At 39.0% G+C, this 24861-nt stretch overlaps 1 gene segment (V, D, J or C) and 1 further gene; both read right to left on the bottom strand.

Annotated features, from left to right (window-relative positions):
• Positions 1–24861, bottom strand: part of Igk (immunoglobulin kappa chain complex) — a 3171119-nt gene that overhangs the window by 2587079 nt on the left and 559179 nt on the right.
• On the bottom strand, positions 17851–18585 carry Igkv1-117 (immunoglobulin kappa variable 1-117). The segment is given in 2 exon segments: positions 17851–18161; positions 18540–18585. Coding segments are annotated over 2 exon segments (357 nt in total).

Genomic DNA, 24861 nt, shown 5'->3' with positions numbered 1-24861 from the left:
CAACCACTTTGGACTCATTGGTAACACATATGCGTATCAGAGGATGGGAAATAAATCCAACCAAAATTCAAGGACCATCTACCTCAGTGAAATTCTTAGGAGTCCAGTGGTGTGGGGCATGCAGAGATATTCCTTCTAAGGTGAAAGATAAGTTATTGCACCTGGCCCCTCCTACAACCAAGAAAGAAGCACAACGTTTAGTGGGTCTATTTGGATTCTGGAGACAACACATCCCTCACTTGGGTGTGTTACTTAGGCCTATTTACCAAGTGACTCGGAAAGCTGCTAGCTTTGTGTGGGGCCTGGAACAGGAGAAGGCCCTTCAACAGGTCCAGGCTGCTGTGCAGGCTGCTCTACCACTTGGACCATATGACCCAGCAGACCCGATGGTACTTGAGGTGTCTGTGGCTGATAGAGATGCTGTTTGGAGCCTCTGGCAGGCCCCTGTAGGTGAATCACAGAAAAGGCCTTTGGGATTTTGGAGCAAAGCTCTACCATCATCTGCAGACAACTATTCTCCCTTTGAAAAACAGCTCTTGGCCTGCTATTGGGCCTTAGTGGAAACTGAACGTCTGACAATAGGACACCAAGTCACTATGCGACCTGAACTACCCATCATGAGCTGGGTACTATCAGACCCTGCAAGTCATAAAGTGGGACGTGCACAGCAGCAGTCTATTATCAAATGGAAGTGGTATATACGTGATCGGGCCAGAGCAGGTCCTGAAGGCACAAGCAAGTTACATGAAGAAGTTGCTCAAATGCCTATGGTTTCTACTCCTGTTACAATGCCATCTGCTGCCAAGCATGCACCTATAGCCTCATGGGGTGTTCCCTATGATCAACTGACCGAAGAGGAGAAGACTAGAGCCTGGTTTACTGATGGCTCTGCACGTTATGCAGGCACCACCCAGAAGTGGACAGCTGCAGCATTACAACCCCTTTCTGGGACAACCTTGAAAGACACAGGTGAAGGGAAATCTTCACAGTGGGCAGAACTTCGGGCAGTACACATGGTATTACAGTTTGTTTGCAAGAAGAAATGGCCAGATGTACGATTATACACTGACTCATGGGCTGTAGCCAATGGATTGGCTGGATGGTCAGGGACTTGGAAAGATCACAATTGGAAAATTGGTGAGAAAGACATCTGGGGAAGAAGTATGTGGATAGATCTCTCCAAATGGGCAAAGGATGTGAAGATATTTGTGTCCCATGTAAATGCTCACCAAAAGGTGACTTCAGCTGAGGAGGAGTTCAATAATCAAGTGGATAAGATGACCCGTTCTGTGGACAATCAGCCTCTCTCCCCAGCCATCCCTGTCATTGCTCAATGGGCACATGAACAAAGTGGCCATGGTGGTCGAGATGGAGGTTATGCTTGGGCTCAGCAACATGGGCTTCCACTCACCAAGGCTGACCTGGCTACAGCTGCTGCTGATTGCCAGATCTGCCAACAGCAGAAACCAACACTGAGCCCCAGATATGGCACCATTCCTCGAGGTGACCAGCCAGCAACCTGGTGGCAGGTTGACTACATTGGACCACTTCCTTCGTGGAAAGGACAGCGTTTTGTTCTTACTGGAGTAGATACTTATTCTGGTTATGGATTTGCCTTTCCTGCACGTAATGCCTCTGCTAAAACCACCATTCACGGACTGACAGAATGCCTCATCTATCGTCATGGTATTCCACACAGTATTGCTTCTGACCAAGGAACTCATTTCACAGCCAGAGAAGTACGACAGTGGGCTCACGATCATGGAATTCACTGGTCTTACCACATTCCCCATCATCCTGAAGCAGCTGGGCTGATAGAAAGATGGAATGGCCTTTTGAAGACGCAGTTACAGCGCCAATTAGGTGGTAACAGCTTGGAAGGCTGGGGCAGAGTTCTTCAGAAGGCAGTATATGCTTTGAATCAGCGCTCGATATATGGTACAGTTTCACCCATAGCCAGGATTCATGGGTCCAGGAATCAAGGGGTGGAAAACGGAATAGTTCCACTTACTATCACTCCTAGTGACCCTCTAGGAAAATTTTTGCTTCCTGTCCCCATAACTCTAGGTTCTGCTGGCTTAGAAGTTTTGGCTCCAGAGAGGGGAGTGCTCCTACCAGGAGCTACAACAAACATTTCATTGAACTGGAAGCTCAGACTTCCCCCTGGTCATTTTGGGCTTCTAATGCCCTTAAACCAACAGGCTAAAAAAGGAATAACAGTGTTAGGAGGGGTGATAGATCCAGATTACCATGGGGAAATTGGATTACCTCTTCACAATGGTGGTAAGCAAGATTATGTCTGGAGTGTAGGAGATCCCTTAGGGCGTCTCTTAGTACTACCATGTCCTGTGATTAAAGTCAATGGGAAACTACAACAGCCTAATCCAAGCAGGATGACAAAGGACACAGACCCATCAGGAATGAAGGTATGGGTCAATCCTCCAGGAAAAGAGCCAAGACCTGCTGAGGTGCTGGCTGAAGGTGAAGGAAATACAGAATGGGTAGTAGAGGAAGGTAGTTATAAATACCAATTAAGGCCACGTAACCAGTTGCAGAAACGAGGATTATAAAGTACTATGAATGCTCACTGTAAATTTACTAATGCGTTTGCGATTGTACGAGGGATAGTTATATCATGTTAGGGGTATTCACAACCTTGTTATTGTTTCATGTGAACATGAGATATTATTTGTGTCAAGTTGACAAGGGGTGGATTGTAGTGGCTATTCCTGGTTGTCAACTTGACAATATTTGAAATGAACTACAATCCGGAATTGGAAGGCTCACCAGTGACCCTTATCTGGAGGCTTGGAGATCCTTATCTGGATCTTGGTTTGAAGATCTTGAGCCATAGTGGCTATGGATTCCAGAAGATTGAATCTCCGAGTTTAAGGAACACACCTTTAATCTGGGCTACGCCTTTCATCTGGGGTTAAAGGTGTGGTGGAACACACCTTTAATCTGGGCTACACCTTCTGCTGGAGACAATATAAGGACATTGGAAGAAGGGAGTCTAGCTCTTGCTCTTGCTCTTGCTCCTTTGCCTGCTTGCTGCGTGAGACTGAGTAACTGCTAGATCCTTGGACTTCCATTCACAGCTGCGACTGAACAATTGTTGGGAATTCGGCTGCCGACTGTAAGTCATCAATAAATTCCTTTACTATTTAGAGATTATCCATAAGTTCTGTGACTCTAGAGAACCCTGACTAATACATTTACTTTCTCTCCTATGTACTTTTTTATTTTTCATATCTCAGTAGAATGAATACATACAGGATATGCCCTTCAGTGTCTTAAATTTCTCAGTTCAATTGATTTTTCAAGGTTCATTCAGGTTCTGTGAGTAAATAAATAAAATGTCTCTATTGCTGGATCTTCTAGTCATGATAACATTTGTTCAAAAATATGAATGTTTTTATCTTTTTTAACCTTGAGAAAATTTTAAGGTACTATTAATATTTTTGTATCAGATTATACATGAACATATATTTCCACTTATCATTAGCAGATACATAGAGGAGTATTTGGGAACCCTAATGTCAGATATAAAATTGAAACCTACTATAGTTTAGTAACTGTAGATTTCTTAGTGTTGCAGTGTCAATTTTTTGCAATGTACCTTTTTCTTCAAGTCATTGGATTCTTATTTTAATATTTTTGTTTTGCTTTCTTTTATGATGGAGAGACTATAATTCAAAATATGTATGCAGATGCACTGGTTTTAGTTTGTTCACAGCTCTCCCTTTATTTTTCATCTTTTAAAAATTTTTTTCTCTGGGTTGCTGATTATTTAATATGAATGTAACTATGTTGCAAGTACTTTCCACATTTTTGAGAAAATGTGACTATTAATATTTTTTTTGAGACAGGGTTTCTCTGTATAATCCTGGCTGTCCTGAAACTCACTCTGTAGACGAGGTTGGCCTAGAACTCAGAAATCTGCCTGTCTCTACCTCCCAAGTGCTGGGATTAAAGGTCTGTGCCACCACCACCTGGCTGTGACTACTACTGTCAAGTAAATGTCTTTTATCTTGATATAGCATTCGAATTTAAATCAACACTTCAATTATTTATCTGTATATTAGTGTTAAAGAAATATTTCAATAGTTATAATATGTAGGCAATTAAACTGTTCCTTACACAGAGGAATATATGCAGAATATATTGTTTGAATACATGATAAACTATTTTTCAGCATTAATTATAAATTGAATTGGGACACTTACGAATGAAAGAAAATATTATTTTAATTAAAGAGCACTCTCACTAATATATATATGTATATATATGTGTATATATATGTATGTATATATATATATATACATACATATATATACACATATAATATTACTGTTCCTTACACAGAGGAATATATGCAGAATATATTGTTTGATATATATAAAACATGATAAACTATTTTTCAGCATTAATTATAAAGTGAATTGGGACACTTAAGAATGAAAGAAAATATTATTTTAATTAAAGAGCACTCTCACTAATAAATATATGTATATATATATATGTGTATATATATGTATGTATATATATATATATATATACATACATATATATACACATATAATATTACTGTTCCTTACACAGAGGAATATATGCAGAATATATTGTTTGATATATATAAAACATGATAAACTATTTTTCAGCATTAATTATAAAGTGAATTGGGACACTTAAGAATGAAAGAAAATATTATTTTAATTAAAGAGCACTCTCACTAATATATATATGTATAAATATATGTGTATATATATGTATGTATATACATATATATATACATACATATATATACACATATAATATTACTGTTCCTTACACAGAGGAATATATGCAGAATATATTGTTTGATATATATAAAACATGATAAACTATTTTTCAGCATTAATTATAAAGTGAATTGGGACACTTAAGAATGAAAGAAAATATTATTTTAATTAAAGAGCACTCTCACTATTATATATATATATAAATAATATATATATATATATATACACAAGTACATACAAGTCATTGTTGTTAGCAGCAAATACAGTTACAGTATACATGTGTGATAGACTACATACCCACAAATTTCTGATTTAATTATTGGCAGCAAGCATTTCCCCAATTTTTGTTGGGATACCTAGATTCTCTAACACACTCTTCTCGGGAATATTAGTAACAAGACTCAGTTTCCCATCATTACTTAAATTATCCATAAATGGTCCAATTATTTCTTGGAAACAATGATCTAAAGTTGCACTTTCACAACAGTACCACCAGAAAGCCTACATATTCATGAAATTTGAACAACTATCAACTCAATAATCTCTGAGTCAGGGAAGAAAGAAATTAAGCTTTCTATTATCCAATGAAAATGAAGGCACAACATGCTCAAATTTATGGGACACAATGAAAGCAGTGTGAAGAGGAAAATTCATAGCATAAAGAAATTAGTATGTTCTCATACCCGCAATTTAAAAGTATAGCAGAAAGTTCTAGAGAAAGAAAAGAAGCAATCACACAAAAGAGGAATAGAAGGCATGAAATAACCAAAATCAAGGCTGAAATCAATCAGAAAGAAAAACAAAAAAATTAACAAACAAAGAACTGATTCTTTGAAAAAATCACCAACCTGGGCAAAACTTAAGCCAACCTAACAGAGAGAGAGAGAGAGAGAGAGAGAGAGAGAGAGAGGGAGAGGGAGAGGGAGAGGGAGAGGGAGAGGGAGAGGGAGAGGGAGAGGGAGAGGGAGAGGGAGAGGGAGAGGGAGAGGGAGAGGGAGAGGGAGAGGGAGAGGGAGAGGGAGAGGGAGAGGGAGAGGGAGAGAAACAAAATAAACAAACTCAGAAATGAGAAAAGAGACATAACCACAGACACTGAGGAAATGGAAAGAATTATTAGGTTGCACTCCAAAAAAGGAACTTGGCAAAATTGAAACATCTAAAGAAATTGATGATTTTCTACATAGATATGATTAACCACAGTTAAATCAAGATCAGGTAAACTATTTAAACAGCCCTATAACTCCTAAAGGTATAGAAGCATTCATTAAAAATGTAAAAAAAAAAAAAATAAAAAGTCCAGGGCCAGATGGTTTTAGTGCATAAATCTACCATTCTACCAGACTTCCAAAGAAGAGTTAAAACAAATACTCCTCAATCTATTACCCAAAACAGAAATGGAAGGAATACTGACAAAGTCCTACAGTCACCATGATACATAAACTACACAAAGTCTCAACAAGGAAAGAGAACATCAGACTAATTTCTCTTATCTACATTGATGCAAAAATACTAAGTAAAATTATTCTGAGACTAAATCCAAAAGCATATCACAAACATCACCCATCATGACCAAGTAGGCGTCATTTATGGAATGCAATGAGAGTTCAATATATGAATATCCTTCAAGGAAACCTACCACATAAACAAACTAAAAGAAAAAAAAAATCACATGGTCATCTCATTAGATGCTGAACAAGCCTTTGACAAAATCTAACAACCCTTCATGTTAAAAAGTGTTAGAGAGATCAAAGGTACAAGGCTCATACGTAAAAATAATCAAAGCAATAAACACAAAGCCCGAAGCCAACATCAACCTAAAGGAAGATAAATTTAAATGAGTTCAACTAAACTTGAGGATAAAGACAAAGCTACCCATTCAATCCCTATATATTCAATATAGTACTTAAAATTCTAGCTAGAACAATAAGATAACTAAAGAACATCAAGAGGATATGAATCAGAAAGGAAGTCAAAATATGACTAAATGTGGATGGTAAAATAGTATACATAAACAACTCCAAAACCTCTACCAGAGAATTTCTACAGCTTATAAACATCTTCAGTAAACTGACTGGATACAGAATTTACTCAAAGAAATCAATAATCCTCCTTTAAAGAAATAATAAACTGCACAATAAGAAATAAGGGAATCAACACCCTTTACAATAGCCACAAATATAAAATATCTTGGTGTAACTCTAACCAAGAAGGTGAAAGTTCAGTATTACAAAAACTTCAAGTCCATGATGAAATAAATTGAAGAAAATATCAGACTACAGAAATTTTTCTCATATTCATGAATAGGCAAGAATAACATAGTGAAAATAGCTGACTTACCAAAAAGAAATCTACAGATTCAATGCAATCCCCACCAAAATTCTAACACAATTTTAAATAGACCTTGAAAGAGCAATTCTCAACTTCATATGAAAAAATAAAAAACCAAATATATCCCACACAATCCTTAACAATAAATGAACTTTGGCAGAAATCACCATCCCTGGCCTCATGAAAATAGTGCTAAAAATCTGCATCCTATTGGTGCAGAAACAGACATATTAATAAAGGAAATGGAATTGAAACCCCAGAAATAAACCTACATATGTACAGTTGACTTTGGAAATAGAAACCAAAACTATACAATGGAAAAGGGAGAGTATCTTCATCAAACAATGCTGTTCTGACTAAATGTCTGCATGTAGAAGAATGAAAATAAATCTATATTTATCAAAATTCAAGTCCAAGTGGCAAGCGACCTCAACATAAAATCCTAAACCTCATAGAAGAGAAACTGAGAAATACCCTTGAGCAAATTAGGACAGGACACACTTTTCTGAAGAGAACACCAATCACTCAGGCTCTAAAATCAACAATTGAATAATGGAACCTCATAAAACTGAAAAATATCTGTAAGGCAAAGCATACTGTTAATAGGACAAAATTGCAGACTATAGATTAGGAAAGGATCTTCACTAAGCCTATATCTGACAGAGGGCTAATATCCAACATTCATAAAGAACTTAAGAATTTAAACATGAAGAACACAAGTAACCCAGTTAAAAAAAAAATGGGGAACAGATCTAAACAGAATTCTCAACAGAGGGATCTCCAAAGGACTGAGAAGCACTTAAAGAAATTTTCAAAGTCCTTATTCATCACAGAAATGCAAATCAAAATCAACTCTAAGAATCAGAATGGTTGCTGGGCAGTGGTGGCATATGCCTTTAATCCCAGCACTTGGGAAGCAGAGGCAGGCGGATTTCTGAGTTCGAGGCCAGCCTGGTCTATAAAGAGAGTTTCAGGACAGCCAGGGCTACACAGAAAAACCCTGTCTCGATAAACAAAAAAACAAAAAACAAAAAACACAAAAAACACAAAAAGAGAGAGAGAGAGAGAGAGAGAGAGAGAGAGAGAGAGAGAGAGAGAGAGAATCAGAATGGTTAAGATCAAAACTCAGGGTTCTGGGACTCCACCAAAAGTTGTCTGCACAGGCGAGAGTGTGCACTACAGAGGCTAGCAGCTTCTGGGACAGGCGGGGACCACAGAGCTTCTGGGGCAGCACCCTTTTTGGGCTCCAGACATCTGGCCACCTTCCTGGCCAGAGGAAAGGTGTCCGCCTGGCCCCGGAGGCTTTTGCCTCAGGATCGGTGGAAGCCATCTTCATTCTGGCACTTCGCTGAAAGTAGTCTTCACAGGTGAGAGTGTGCACTACAGACACTAACAGCTTCTGTGTCAGGCTGGAGCCACAGAGCTTTTGAGGCAGTGCCCTTTTTGGGCTCCAAACATCCAGCCACCTTCCCGGCAAGAGGACAGATGTCATCCAGCCTGGGAGGCTTTTGCCTCAGGATTGGCGAGAGCCATCTTGGTTCAGGGACTCCACCAAAAGTAGTCTACACAGGTGAGAGTGTGCACTACAGATGCTAACAGCTTCTGGAACAAGCGGGAGCCACAGAAATTCTGAGGCAGTGCCCTTTTTGGGCTCCAGAAATCCAGCCACCTTCCAGAGGACAGGTGTCGGTCAGTCTGGGAGGCTTTTGCCTCAGGATCATCGGCGAGAGCCAACTTGGTTCCAGGACTCAGCCAAAAGTAGTCTGCACAGGTGACAGTGTGCACTGCAGAAGCAAACAGCTTCTGGGACAGGTGGGAGCCACAGAGCTTCTGTGGCAGTGCCCTTTTAGGCTCCAGACATCGAGCCACCTTCCCGGCCAGAGGACAGGTGTCCACCCAGCTCGGGAGGACTTTGCCTCAGGATCAGCGGGAGACATCTTGGTTCTGAGATTCCAATGAAAGTAGTCTGCACAGGTGAGAGTGTGGATTACAGAAGCTAACAGCTTCTGTGACAGGCCAAAGCAACACAGCTTCTGGGAAAGGTCTTGTGTTGGGCCTTCATCTTTGGCCAGAAGGAGGTCCAAATGCCAGATATCTGTGTACCTTCCCTGTAAGAGGAGAGCTTGCCTGCAGCGAGGGCTCTGACCACTGAAACTGAGAGGAAAGAGCTAGTCTCCCAGGTCTGCTGATAGAGGGTAACAGAATCACCAGAGGAACAATCTCTAAACAGAGACAACTATAACGACTAACTCCAGGGATTACCAGATGGCAAAAGGTAAACGTAAGAGTCTTACTAACAGAAACCAAGACCACTCAACATCATCAGAACCCAGCACTCCAACTTTGCCCCGTCCAGGGCACCCAACACACCTGAAAAGCTAGACCTGGATTTAAAAGCATATCTCATGATGATGGTAGAGGACATCAAGAAGGACTTTAATAACTCACTTAAAGAAATACAGGAGAACACAGCTAAACAGGTAGAAGACATTAAAGTGGAAGCACAAAAATACCTTTAAAGAATTGAAGGAAAACACAACCAAACAAGTGATGGAATTGAATAAAACCATCCAAGACCTAAAAAGGGAAGTAGACACAATAAAGAAAACCCAAAGTGAGGCAACCCTGGAGATAGAAAACCTAGGAAAGAAATCTGTAACGACAGATGCGAGCATCAGCAACAGAAAACCTGAATAGAACAGCAATGGCTTGTGCTGTAAGATAGAGAATCGATAAATGGGACCTCATAATATTGCAAAGCTTCTGCAAAGCAAAAGACACCGTCAATAAGACAAAAAGGCCACCAACAGATTGGGAAAGGATCTTTACCTATCCCAAATCGGATAGGGAACTAATATCCAATATATATATAAAGAACTCAAGAAGGTGGACTCCAGAAAATCAAATAACCCCATTAAAAAATGGGGCTCAGAGCTGAACAAAGAATTCTCACCTGAGGAATACTGAATGGCAGAGAAGCACCTGAAAAAATGTTCAACATCCTTAATCATCAGGGAAATGCAAATCAAAACAACACTGAGATTCCACTTCACTCCAGTCAGAATGGCAAAGATCAAAAACTCAGGTGACAGCAGATACTGGCGAGCATGTAGAGAAAGGGGAACACTCCTCCATTGTTGGTGGGATTGCAAGCTTATACAACCACTCTGGAAATCTGTCTGGCGGTTCCTCAGAAAATTGGACATAGTACTACCGGAGGACCCCGCAATACCTCTCCTGGTCATATATCCAGAAGATGTCCCAACCGGTAAGAACACATGCTCCACTATGTTCGTAGCAGCCTTGTTTATAATAGCCAGAAGCTGGAAAGAACCCAGATGCCCCTCAACAGAGGAATGGATACAGAAAATGTGGTACATTTACACAATGGAATACTACTCAGCTATTAAAAAAATGGATTTATGAAATTCCTAGACAAATGGATGGACCTGGAGGGCATCATCCTGAGTGAAGTAACCCAATCACAAAGGAACTCACACAATATGTACTCCCTGATAAGTGGATATTAGCCCAGAAACTTAGGATACCCAAGATATAAGATACAACTTGCCAAACGCATGAAATTCAAGAAGAACGAAGACCAAAGTGTGGACACTTTACCCTTTCTTAGAAATGGGAACAAAACACCCATAGAAGGAGTTACAGAGACAAAACCTGGAGCTGTGACGAAAGGATGGACCATCTAGTGATTGCTATATGCAGGGATCCATCCCATAATCAGCTCCCAAATGCTGACACCATTGCATACACTAGCAAGATTTCGCTGAAAGGACCCAGATATAGCTCTCTCTTGTGAGACTATGCCGGGGCCTAGCAAACACAGAAGTGGATGATCACAGTCAGCTATTGGATGGGTCACACAGCCCCTAATGGAGGAGCTAGAGAAATTACCCAAGGAGCTAAAGGGAACTCCAACCCTATAGGAGGAACAACAATATGAACTAATCAGTATCTGGGAGCTCTTGTCTCTAGCTGCATATGTATCAAAAGATGGCCTAGTCAGCCATCACTGCAAAGAGAGGCCCATTGGACTTGCAAACTTTATATGCGCCAGTACAAGGGAATGCCAGGGCCAAAAAGGAGGAGTGGGTGGGTAGGGGATTGGGGGTGGGTGGGTATGGGGGGATAGCATTGAAAACGTAAATGAGGAAAATACCTAATTAAAAAAAAAAAAGAAAACAAGAGATGGAAGAGAGAATCTCAGGTGCAGAAGATTCCATAGAGAACATCGACACAACAATCAAAGAAAATGGAAAATGCAAAAAGATCCTAACTCAAAACATCCAGGAAATCCAGGACACAATAAGAAGACCAAACCTGCGGATAATAGAGTAGATGAGAATGAAGATTTTCAACTCAAAGGACTGGCAAATACCTTCAACAAAATTATAGAAGAAACTTCCCAAACCTAAAGAAAGAGATGCCCATGAATATACAAGAAGCCTACAGAACTCCAAATAGACTGGACCAGAAAAGAAATTCCGCCCGACACATAATTAATCAGAACAGCAAATGCACTAAATAAAGAGGGAATACTAAAAGCAGTAAGGGAATAAGGTCAAGTAACATATAAAGGCAAGCTTAACAGAATTACACCAGATTTTTCACCAGAGACTATGAAAGCCAGAAGAGCCTGGACAGATGTTATACAGACACTAAGAGAACACAAATTCCAGCACAGGCTACTATACCCAGCCAAACTCTCAATTACCATAGAAGGATAAACCAAAGTATTCCATGACAAAACGAAATTCACACATTATCTTTCCATGAATCCTGCCCTTCAAAGGATAATAACAACAACAAAAAACAACAACAACAACAACAACAACAACAAAAAAAAACAATACAAGGATGGAAACCATGTCCTAGAAAAAGCAAAAAGGTAATCCCTCAACAAACCTAAAAGAACACAGCCACAAGAATAGCATGCCAACTTTAACAACAAAAATAATAGGAATCAACAATTACTTTTCCTTAATATCTCTTAATATCAATGGACTCAACTCCCCCATAAAAAGATATAGACTAACAGACTGGGACACAAACAGGACACAACATTTTACTGCTTGCAAGAAACTCATCTCAGAGAAAAAGATAGACACTACTTCAGAAGGAAAGGCTGGAAAACAATTGTCTAAGCAAATGGTATGAAGAAACAAGCTGGAGTAGCCATTCTAATATCTAATAAAATCGACTTCCAACCCAAAGTCATCAAAAAAGAAAAGGAGGGCCACTTCATACTCATCAAAGGCAAAATTCTTCAAGAGGAACTATCAATTCTGAATATATATGCTCCAAATACAAGGGCAGCCACGTTCATTAAAGAAACTTTAGTAAAGCTCAAAGCACATATTGCACCTCACGCAATAATAGTGGGAGACTTCAACACACCACTTTCACCAATGGACAGATCATGGAAACAGAAACTAAACAGGGACACAGTGAAACTAACAGAAGTTATGAAACAAATGGATGTGATAGATATCTACAGAACATTTTATCTTAAAACAAAAAAATATACCTTCTTCTCAGCACCTCATGGTACCTTCTCCAAAATTGACCACATAATTGGTCACAAAACAAGCCTCAACATATACAAAAATATTGAAATTGTCCCATGCATCCTGTCAGATCACCATGGACTAAGGCTGATCTTCAATAACAAAATAAATAATAGAAAGCCAACATTCACATGGAAACTGAACAACACTCTTCTCAATGATACCTTGGTCAAGGAAGGAATAAAGAAAGAAATTAAGGGCTTTTTGGAGTTTAATGAAAATGACGCCACAACATACCCAAACTTATGGGACACAATGAAAGCATTTCTAAGAGCAAAACACATAAATCTGAGTGCCTCCAAAAAGAAACTAGAGAGAGCACACATTAGCAGCTTGACTACACACCTAAAAGCTCTAGAACAAAAGGAAGCAAATTCACCCAAGTGGAGTAGACAGCAGGAAATAGTCAAACTCAGGGGCAAAATCAACCAAGTGGAAACAAGAAGAAGTATTCAAAGAATCAACCAATCAAGGACCTGGTTCTTTGAGAAAATCGATATGATAGATAAACCCTTAGCCAGACTCATAGAGGGCACAGAGAAAGCATCCTAATTAACAAAATAAGAAATGAAAAGGGAGACATAACAACAGATCCTGAAGAAATCCAAAACACCATCAGATCCTTCTACAAAAGGCTATACTCAACAAAACTGGAGAACCTTGGTGAAATGGACAAGTTTCTAGACAGATACCAGGTACCAAAGTTAAGTAAAGATCAGGTTAATGATCTAAACAGTCCTATATCCCCTAAAAAATAGAAGCAGTTATTAATAGTATCCCCCCACCAAAAAAAAAAAAAAAAAAAAAAAAAGCAGAGGAACAGAGGGGTTTAGTGCAGAGTTCTATCACACCTTCAAAGGAGATTTAATCCCCGTTCTTCACAAACTATTCCACAAAATAGAAACAGAAGATACTCTATCCACTCATTCTATGAAGCCACAATTACTATGATACCTAAACCACAGAAAGACGCAACAAAGATAGAGAACTTCAGAACATCTTCCCTTATGAATATCAATACAAAAATCCTCAATAAGTTCTCCCTAACCAAATGCAAGAACACATCAAAACAATCATCCATCTTGACCAAGTAGGTTTCATCCCAACTCAATTTTTCAACGAAATAGAAAGGCCAATCGGCAGATTCATCTGGAATAACAAAAAACTGAGGATAGCAAAATTCTTGTCAAGGATAAAAGAACCTCTGGTAGAATCACCATGCATTACCTAAAGCTGTACTACAGAGCATTTTGATAAAAAATGCACTGTACTGGTATAGCGACAGACAAGTAGACCAATGGAACAGAATTGAAGACCCAGAGATGAAACCACACACCTATGGTCACTCTGTCTTTGACAAGGGAGCTAAAACCATCCAGTGGAAAAAAAGACAGCATTTTCAACAAATGGTGCTGGCACAACTGGCGGTTATCATGTAGAAGAATGTGAATTGATCCATTCCTATCTCCTTGTACTAAGGTCAAATCTAAGTGGATCAAGGAACTCCACATAAAACCAGAGACACTGAAACTTGTAGAGGAGAAAGTAGGGAAAAGCCTCAAACATATGGGTACAGGGGAAAATTCCTGAATAGAACAGCAATGGCTTGTGCTGTAACATCGAGAATCGAAAAATGGGCCCTCATAAAGTTGCAAAGTTTTGTAAGGCAAAAGACACCGTCAATAAGACAAAAAGACCACCAACAGATTGTGAAAGGATCTTTACCTATCCTAAATCAGATAGGGGACTAATATCCAACATATATAAAGAACTCAGGAAAGTGTACTCCAGAAAATCAAATAACCCCATTAAAAAATGGGGCTCAGAGCTGAACAAAGAATTCTAACCTGAGGAATACAGAATGGCAGAGAAGCAGGTGAAAAAATGTTCAACATCCTTAATCATCAGGGAAATGCAAATCAAAACAACCCTGAGTTACCACCTCACACCAGTCAGAATGGCTAAGTTCAAAAATTCAGATGACAGCAGATGCTGGCGAGGATGTGGAGAAAGAGGAACATTCCTCCATTGTTGGTGGGATTGCAAGCTTGTACAACCACTTTGGATATCAGTCTGGTGGTTCCTCAGAAAATTGGACATAGTACTACTGGAGGATCCCACAATACCTCTCCTAGGCATATATCCAAAAGATGTCCCAATGTAAGAAGGACACATGCTCAACTATGTTCATAGCAGCCTTATTCATAATAGCCAGAAGCTGGAAAGAACCCAGATGCCCCTCAACAGAGGAATGGATACAGAAAATGTGGTACATTTACACAATGGACTACTACTCAGCTATTAAAAAGAATGAATTTATGAAATTCCTAGGCAAATGGATGGACCTGGAGGGCATCATCCTGAGTGAGGTAACACAATCACAAAGGAACTCTCACAATATGTACTCACTGATAAGTGGATATTAGTTCATAAATTTAGGATACCCAAGATATAAGATACAATTTGCTAAATGCATGAAACTCAAGAAGAACGAAGACCAAAGTGTGGACACTTTGACCTTCTTAGAATTGGGAACAAAACACCCATGGGAGGAGTTGCAGAGACAAAGTTTGGAGCTGTGATTAAAGGATAGACTATCTAGAGACTGCCATATCCGGGGATCTATCCCATAATCAGCTTCCAAACGCTGACACCATTGCATACACTAGCAAAATTTTGCAGAAAGGACCCAGATATAGCTGTCTCTTGTCAGACTATGCTGGTGCCTAGCAAACACAGAAGTGGATACTCACAGTCAGCTATTGGATGGATCACAGAGCCCCCAATGGAGGAGCTAGAGAAAGTACCCAAGGAGCTAAAGGGATCTACAACCCTATCAGTGTAACAATAATACAAACTAACCAGTACCCCGGAGCTCTTGACTCTAGCTGCATATTTATCAAAAAATGGCCTAATCAGCCATCATTGTAAAGAGAGGACCATTGGACTTGCAAACTTTATATGCCCTAGTACAGGGTTACTTCAGGGCCAAAAAGTAGGAGTGGGAGGGTAGGAGAGTTGGGGGGGAGAGTATGGGGGACTTTTGGGATAGCATTGGAAATGTAAATGAGGAAAATACCTAATAAAAATATTTTTAAAAAAGATTAAAACTCAGGAGAGAGCCTATGCTGGTGAATAGGTAGAGTAAGGGGAACTCTTTTCCACTGCTGATGACAATACAATCACTTTGGAAATCAATTTGACAGTTTTTCTGAAAACTGGGAAAGTTGTACCTTAAAACTGAGCTATACAACATTTTACAAGAAATGGTTTTGGCTCAACTGGCAGTTAGAATGTAGAAGATTGCAAAGTAATCCATTCATATCTGCTTGTACAAAGCTCAAGTCAAAGTGATTCAAGGACCTTCACAAAAAAACAGACAATCAAACCTATAGAGGAGAAATTGGGGAAGAGCCTTGAACATATGAGCAGGGGAGAAATTCCTGAGTAGAACATCAATTGTTTGTGCTGTAAGATCAAAAATTGACAAATGGGATCTCATAAAATTGCAAAGCTTCTGTAAGTCAAAGGACACCGTCATTAAGACAAAAAAAAAAAAAACAAACAAAACAAAAAAAAAAAAAAAAAAAAAAAAAAAACCAACTAACAGATTGGGAAAAGATCTTTTCCAATCCTAAATCCGATAGAGTCTTAATAGTCAATATATACAAAGACCTTAAGAAGTTAGGCTCCAAAGAACAAAATAACCCTATAAAAAATGGAGTACAGAGCTAAACAAAGAATTCTCAAATGAGAAATACCAAATGGCTGAGAAGCACCTAAAAACATGTTCAACATCCTTAGTCATCAGGGAAATACAAATCAAAACAGCCCTGAGATTCTACCTCACACCAGTCAGAATGGCTAAAATCAAAAACTCAGGTGACAGCAGATGCTAGCGAGGATGTGGAGAAAAGGGAACAGGCCTCATTTGCTGGGGTGATTGCAAGCTAGAATAACCACTCTGGCAATCTATTTGGTGGTTCCTCAGAAAATTGGACATAGCACTACCTGAGGACACAGCAATTCCACTCCTGGGCATATACCCAGAAGATGCTCCTACATGTAATAAGAATACATGCTCCATTATATTCATAGCAGCCTTATTTATAACAGCCAGAAGGTGAAAAGAGCACAGGTATCCCTCAACAGAGTAATGAATATAGAAAATGTGGTACATTTACACAATGGAGTACTACTCAGCTATTAAAAACAATGAATTTATGAAATGGATCGATCTGGAGGGTATCAACCTAAATGAGGTAACCCAACACAAAAGAACACACATGTTATGCACTCATTGATAATTGGATATTAGCACAGAAGTTCAGAATACCCAAGATACAATTCAAAAAACACATGAAACTCAAGCAGAAGGAAGACCAAAGGTAGATACTTTGATCCTTCTTTGAAGGGGGAACAAAATACCCATGGAAGGAGTTACAGAGACAAAGTGTGGAGCAGACACTGAGGAATGACCATCAAGAGACTACCCCACTTGGGGATCTATACGGTGCCAGATATGTAGCAATGGATGGTCTTGTCAGGCATTGTGGGAGGAAAGGACTTTGGTCCTGTATAGGCTCAGTGCCCCTGTGTAGAGGAATGCCAGGGCAGGGAAGCAGTAGTGGGTCGGAGGAGGAATACCCTCAAAGAAGTAGGGAGAGGAGAGATGGGATAGGGGTTTTCCAGGGGCGGAGGGGACTAGAAAAAGGGATAACATTTGAAATGTAAATAAAGAAAATATCCAATTCAAAAAAGGATACATATGAATTAAAGTGAACAACATAAAATATGGCAAATGAAATATAACATAGAAAATATTTTAAGGAAGAAATATATCTTGGCTTTCCATCTGCTTTACTGGTTAACATTGATTGATTGAAAAGGCAGTCAAGCCTTTTGAATCTAAATGGGTTTTCACTCAGCTTTTTAAATATTTTTTTCTGGCTTCTGGGAGGGCACCTGTTCATATTGTTATTGTGGCAATGAAGCCAAAAATGAATGACCAGTGAGCTGTAGCCAGGCTGCACTTGCCCTCAGCTGGAACCAATAAACTGGAGTCCCTCAGAACCTCTCTCAAACATGAATAACATATTTAGCAGCTGTGATACCCAAAGTAAGACTATTTTTGTTAGGGTCTGTATCACTGTGGGAGGAACATGTGAACCTTGAAAGCAGTAATAAACTCCCAGATCCTCAGCCTCCACTCTGCTGATCTTGAGTGTGAAATCTGTCCCTGATCCACTGCCACTGAACCTGTCTGGGACCCCAGAAAATCGGTTGGAAACTTTGTAGATCAGGAGCTTTGGAGACTGGCCTGGTTTCTGCAGGTACCATTCTAAATAGGTGTTTCCATTACTATGTACAATGCTCTGACTAGATCTGCAAGAGATGGAGGCTTGATCTCCAAGACTGACAGGCAGGGAGAGTGGAGTTTGGGTCATCAAAACATCACTGCTGGAAGCTGAAACAATGAGAGAGAAATACAGAGTTACACACAAAATTCATGAACATCCTTATGATTTTTTTTATTTCAACTGTGATGTTTATTTTTACATACCATTTTTTTATATCCTAAAATTCTCTTGTTACCAAAAAAGTAAAATGCAAGTGTCAAGTCACTTCTAGGCATAACAGACCATCCAATGCATCCATGTCATAATCTTCATTATAGTACATGTTCCCATCTGGAACCTCCCTCTAACAAGTATTCACTCCCGAGGCCCCATGCTGGAGGATAAGACCCATCTTCTCACCCATGGCAGAATATATGGAATGAGCAATGGGATTCAGTGCTCCTGCTCCCTGTTCATTCTCCTCCCTCACTTCCCTCTCTCCTCACCAGGAATCCAGAACATCAGCACCAACAGCCTAACAGGCAACTTCATTTTGAGGAGGCAACCTGAGGAGACAGCCTGAGGAGACTGATCAGTCACTGAAACAAGACAGCTGAGCTTTTATCTCAGACTAGTAAGGGTGGGCCCTCCCTGGGGAGCAATATGCAAAAGCTCCCTTTAGTGTTGCAGTATAGAAGGAAGAGTTATACAGACTTGTTATGATTGTAAAAATGACACAAAACCTCTTCTATGCTGTAGACAGCATGAGTGTTCACAGATAAGCACCCGAAATACCAGGAATGTGACTCACACAGAGCTGTCTCCTCAATAAAAGAAATGTATATTTATTTTTCACCCAGACGATTGAGAGTGATTTTGTTAATAACCTGGTAAGCTTTGCTATCAGTGGGCTGCAGGGTCACCTAGATTCCCCAGAACATTTATCCTAGATTCTCTCTCTGTAGAACTTCATCTTCATCTACTTTTCTCAGTCAGTTGAACTGATCCTTAGGGGAGATGTCACATGTGCTTTGGGAAAGAGTTAAAACATACATGTGCTTTAAGCTTTATTGTGCACATGGAATTAAGATGATTGTTACCATCTATTTTCCCCAAAGTTGTACTGTATTTATATGTGATTAATTCATATTATCCCACAAAATGTTTTTCTTAAAATTGTTTAACTTATCAGGTTAAACAGTTTAAAATTTCCCATCCATTTTAAAGTGAAAACTTTTGTGAAACTCAGTCATCTGAAGTTTGTTAAAATTTGAATAGTCTACCTCCTAGTAGTTTAGTGTGAGTTCCCTTTCCACAAGAATATTAATTTATGTGTTCCAATAAAACTAGAATATGTCTATCTAAAACATACATCTCTTTCAAAATCTGGAAATATTTTGAAAAACATGTACTAGAGCATGTAATCCAGATACAAATCTGTTAGGTCCAGGAATATATGTGTTGCCCTCTTATAAACAGGGTCACCTGAGGACAGCAAACTTGTGGGTTATTAGGATTCTGGTCTTCCTTGAAAAAGAGCAGTTGTAAATATCTTTTCTTACATTTGTGGGCCTGGGATAGAGCTTAGAATAATGTTCTTCCTCTTTAAATTATCGGATATTGATGAGCTCATTCACCCTATACATGGTGAATCATTTCAGAAAAATTGCCTGATAACCTTTACCCTCTCCTAGATGATTTCTGATAAGTAAAGCCTATTCATGATTCATCTTTTCCTGCTGGTACTATGACAGTATTTGTGCCTTGAATGGTCTGAAGATGGTGTTAACCCTATGCCCTGGAACCACAGACAGAGAGTAGAGATCTTGCCTACACAATTGCATTACTACAGCTGAAACCAAATATGAAAAATGAGGATAACATGATCATGCTGGAGGCCACTATTGCCAATCTATGATGATAGAAAAGCTTTGTTTTCATTCTAATAGCTTGAAAGATTGATATTCAATATGTAAGAAATTCAAAATCAATACCATTATAAAACATTACTTCATAGTAATTACTAAGATGATAATGGAAAATTTACAAACATTGTAGCTATAGATAATTCATAACTCATTGCATTGTTACTAAGCAGAGAAATGGTGTAGGGTCCATGTAAAATATGAAATCTAATGAAGAGCCAAGGTTATACTGGCCATTTGGTTACCCAGTTTCACTTCAGGAGAATGGAAGCCTGAAAGCAGTGTGAAGGTTTGCATACTTCTATTCACATTAGTATTGTTCAGAATTGATACGAGGAAAAACTTAATTCTGGAATAAACCACAGAATGAAATATTAAATACCAAAATTCAGTCATATATTGATTAATAATAGCAATGAATTTGGCCTAATGCATCATCAGACAAATTTGTCATTGTGAAAATTTCACAGAGGAAATTCATATAATCTGAGATTACAAAGCCCCCTACTCAACCAGGGATTTGCTGTATGCCATTGTTCCTAAGCAAGCACCTATGAACAAGATTAACATATTGGCTATTTGACTCATTAATAACACTGTGGTAAGGCATTATAGGTTTAAGCATGTCTAAGCAATAAATACAGTAAAATTCCAATATGGAAGGTAAAATAGAGTACACATATAGAGTGTATATACTGTAAACAGAGATTATAAGGTAACAGTTTCTCTGTGGAATTCAGTGTTACAGAAACCCCAAAATAAAGGTTACAGCAATCACAGTCACTACAGAGCCTTAGTCCCATGTGATATATCACCTGTCATTAGTGGTGAGTGATGAGCCACCACTACATCACTTGCTCAACAATCCAGTGTGACTCACAGGCTAAGTAAATGAACAATTGACATACTTACCTTTAGCTTTTTCAACTCAAAAATTGGAATTACACAACAGCCTTTTTATTCCAGTATTTTGTGACTGATCATGTCATAAAATTTTGACAAAAGTAATTTGCTTTTGAGAAAATAGGTAAGTTTTGGAAATATTCAATATTTATAAAATATTATTTAAGATCAGACTATAGGCAAACCTGTAGGATATTTTCATTCTTAGTGGTTAATGCTGAAGTGCTTAGTCCATTATTTCTGCCATTTCTGGGTTGGTGGTCCAGGGTTCTATAAGAAGCAGTCTGTCTCCTAATTCAAAAACAGGAGCCACCAGCTTCTGTCCATTGGTTGGGTGTTATGGTAAACCCCCTTCCAAATATGTCCTGACAATGAAAACACAACACAGTTATTATTATTACATGCTGTGAGCCTAGATTGGGCAGATCTATTGCTACTCTACCATCTCAACAGCTTATGAGACCCCTTAGAACTTGCAGTTTCTCCAGGCCTTGTGCTTCTGCTCTGCTTTTCTTCTTCCTCCTCCTCTGCATCCTCTCCCTCTTCCATTTTCTCTTTCTTTTCTCTCTCACCTTCTGTCCCACCTTCCCCTTTATCTGCCCAATCATCAGCTCTCCTCTATTTTAAAAATTAAGATGGGAAGCAGGTTTAAAGGAAATCACCTGATTTCTGACTCATTCCTTGTTCTCAACCACTCACAGGAGAATGGAATTAACATCAAATATAATTATCTCCAGGGCTATCCACAACAGTTGGATGTAAACGTTTGCATCTGACTCTTTCAGCTGCTTGTTGGGCCTTTCATAGGGCAGTCATGATAGGCCCCTGTTTGTAAGCAAAACATAGCATCAGTAATAGTGTCAAGGCTTGGTACATCCTCTTGAGCTGAATCTAAAGAAGATTTAAAAATGAATAAAAATAAAGAAAAGAAAATTTAAAAGTGTTTTAGTAAATTGGAAATATTATGCAAATTAAAAAAAATAAGCAGACTGTTTAAGTTGCAAGAAGGAAGTCAGTAAGTACAACCCCTCCATGCTCTCTGCACCTGCTCCTGCCTCAAGGTTCCTGGCCTGTTTGAGATATTTTCCTAACTTCCTTTAATGACAATCAGTGATATGGAAGTGTAAACCAAATAAAACTTTTCTGACCCCCTCCAATAATATATTATTTATAGGTAATGGAAAAAGTAATATCTATTTGTGTTTGCATGGCAATTTTCTTTCCTTTTTTCAGGCTTGAAGGTGAAACTTTATTAATTTCAAATAAGCTATTTAAAAAAATTTATTAAACATATACAGAAACATATATGTTTATATTTCTTTTTTCAATACCTGTGGTTGTTAAGATACATATGACTTAAAATCGACATGGCAGTTTCAGTATAACATTGCTGAGTTTAGGCAATGAGCTCTTGTGCCCCAATGGAGGAGTAAGAGAAAGGACTGAAGGAGCTGAAGGGGTTTGCAGCCCCATAGGAGGAACAATGATATGATCTAACAAGTACTCCCAGAGCTCCCAGGGACTAAACCACTAACCAAAAACTACTCATGGAGGGACCCATACCTCGAGTCACATATATAGGAGAGGATGGTCTTCTGGAACATCATTGGGAAGAGAGGCCCTTGGTCCTGTGAAGATTCAATGCCCAAGTGTAGGGTTATGCCATGACAGGGAAGCAGGAGTGGGTGAGTGGGTGGAGAAAATACCCTCATAGAAGCAGGGGGGGGATGGGATAGGTTTTTTTTTGGGGGGGGAACCAGGAAAGGGGATAACATTTGAAATGTAAATAAAGAAAATATCTAATAATAATAATAATAAAGCTCCTGCATTCACTGTTGAGCATTTCAATGACAATAACTAGTCAAATAAAAAAAAAAAAAAACTTCAGACTCTGCTATACAAGTCTGGATAAAAGAACTACAATCAGAAATAATTTTATGAATAAAGCCTATGCCAGACTACCTTTTACAGTTGAAATGGAAAGTTGTTTTGTACGGCAAAGCACTGAAACATATTACTAGTTACAAATTGGCATGGAACTCCTGAGCCTCTTACTTTTATTTCCCAGGCATCAGAATTATAAGCATGCACCAAACCTTCTATTTTAAATTCTTAATGAAATACTATTATTTTACATTTATTGTTTTACATTTATTTATTGATTGATTTTATATCATGATCACAGATCGACCTCTTCCATGTCCCCCTACTATCAGAAGGCATCTCCCCACAATACCCCTCCCTTTTAACTCTAACTTTAAGAAAGTGGAGGTACTTACTCCCTTGGGTACCAATCCATCCTGGCATCTCAAGTCACAGCAAGAGTAGGCCTATCCACTCTCACTGAGACCAGACAAAGTACCCGGTTAAGGGGAACAGGATCCACAGACAGTCAACAAAGTTGGAGTAAGCCTAGCTCCAGTTGTTGAGAAACACACATGAATTTCAACCTACACCTCTGCTTCTTTATTTTCTACTTTTTAAAAATTTCACATTACAGCTTGATGGTAGTCTTCCTCTCCCTTCAAGTGCCTCCTCAAAGAGCCCCTTATCTCCTCTTCTCCTATGCATCTTCTCCTGGGCATCTTCTGGATATATGACCAGGAGAGGTATTGCTGGATCCTCCGGTAGTACTATGTCCAATTTTCTGAGGAACCGCCAGACTGATTTCCAGAGTGGTTGTACAAGCCTGCAATCCCACCAACAATGGAGGAGTGTTCCTCTTTCTCCACATCCACGCCATCATCTGCTGTCACCTGAATTTTTGATCTTAGCCATTCTGACTGGTGTGAGGTGTAATCTCAGGGTTGTTTTGATTTGCATTTCCCTGATGATTAAGGATGTTGAACATTTTTTCAGGTGCTTATCTGCCATTCGGTATTCCTCAGGTGAGAATTCTTTGTTCAGTTCTGAGCCCCATTTTTTAATGGGGTTATTTGATTTTCTGAAGTCCACCTTCTTGAGTTCTTTATATATGTTGGATATTAGTCCCCTGTCTGATTTAGGATAGGTAAAGATCCTTTCCCAATCTGTTGGTGGTCTTTTTGTCTTACTGACGGTGTCTTTTGCCTTGCAGAAACTTTGGAGTTTCATTAGGTCCCATTTGTCAATTCTCGATCTTACAGTGCAAGCCATTGCTGTTCTGTTCAGGAATTTTTCCCCTGTGCCCATATCTTCAAGGCTTTTCCCCACTTTCTCCTCTATAAGTTTCAGTGTCTCTGGTTTTATGTGAAGTTCCTTGATCCACTTAGATTTGACCTTAGTACAAGGAGATAAGTATGGATCGATTCGCATTCTTCTACATGATAACAACCAGTTGTGCCAGCACCAATTGTTGAAAATGCTGTCTTTCTTCCACTGGATGGTTTTAGCTCCCTTGTCGAAGATCAAGTGACCATAGGTGTGTGGGTTCATTTCTGGGTCTTCAATTCTATTCCATTGGTCTACTTGTCTGTCTCTATACCAGTACCATGCAGTTTTTATAACAATTGCTCTGTAGTAAAGCTTTAGGTCAGGCATGGTGATTCCACCAGAGGTTCTTTTATCCTTGAGAAGAGTTTTTGCTATCCTAGGTTTTTTGTTATTCCAGATAAATTTGCAAATTGCTCCTTCTAATTCGTTGAACAATTGAGTTGGAATTTTGATGGGGATTGCATTGAATCTGTAGATTGCTTTTGGCAAGATAGCCATTTTTACAATGTTATCCTGCCAATCCATGAGCATGGGAGATCTTTACATCTTCTGAGATCTTCTTTAATTTCTTTCTTCAGAGATTTGAAGTTTTTATCTTACAGATCTTTCACTTCCTTAGTTAGAGTCACGCCGATATATTTTATATTATTTGTGACTATTGAGAAGGGTGTTGTTTCTCTAATTTCTTTCTCAGCCTGTTTATTCTTTGCATAGAGAAAGGCCATTGACTTGTTTGAGTTTATTTTATATCCAGCTACTTCACCGAAGCTGTTTATCAGGTTTAGGAGTTCTCTGGTGGAATTTTTAG

This window comes from Mus musculus, chromosome 6, assembly GCF_000001635.26.
Source record: "Mus musculus strain C57BL/6J chromosome 6, GRCm38.p6 C57BL/6J".
Lineage (NCBI taxonomy): Eukaryota > Metazoa > Chordata > Mammalia > Rodentia > Muridae > Mus > Mus musculus.
This window is presented reverse-complemented; position numbering and strand designations above follow the sequence as displayed.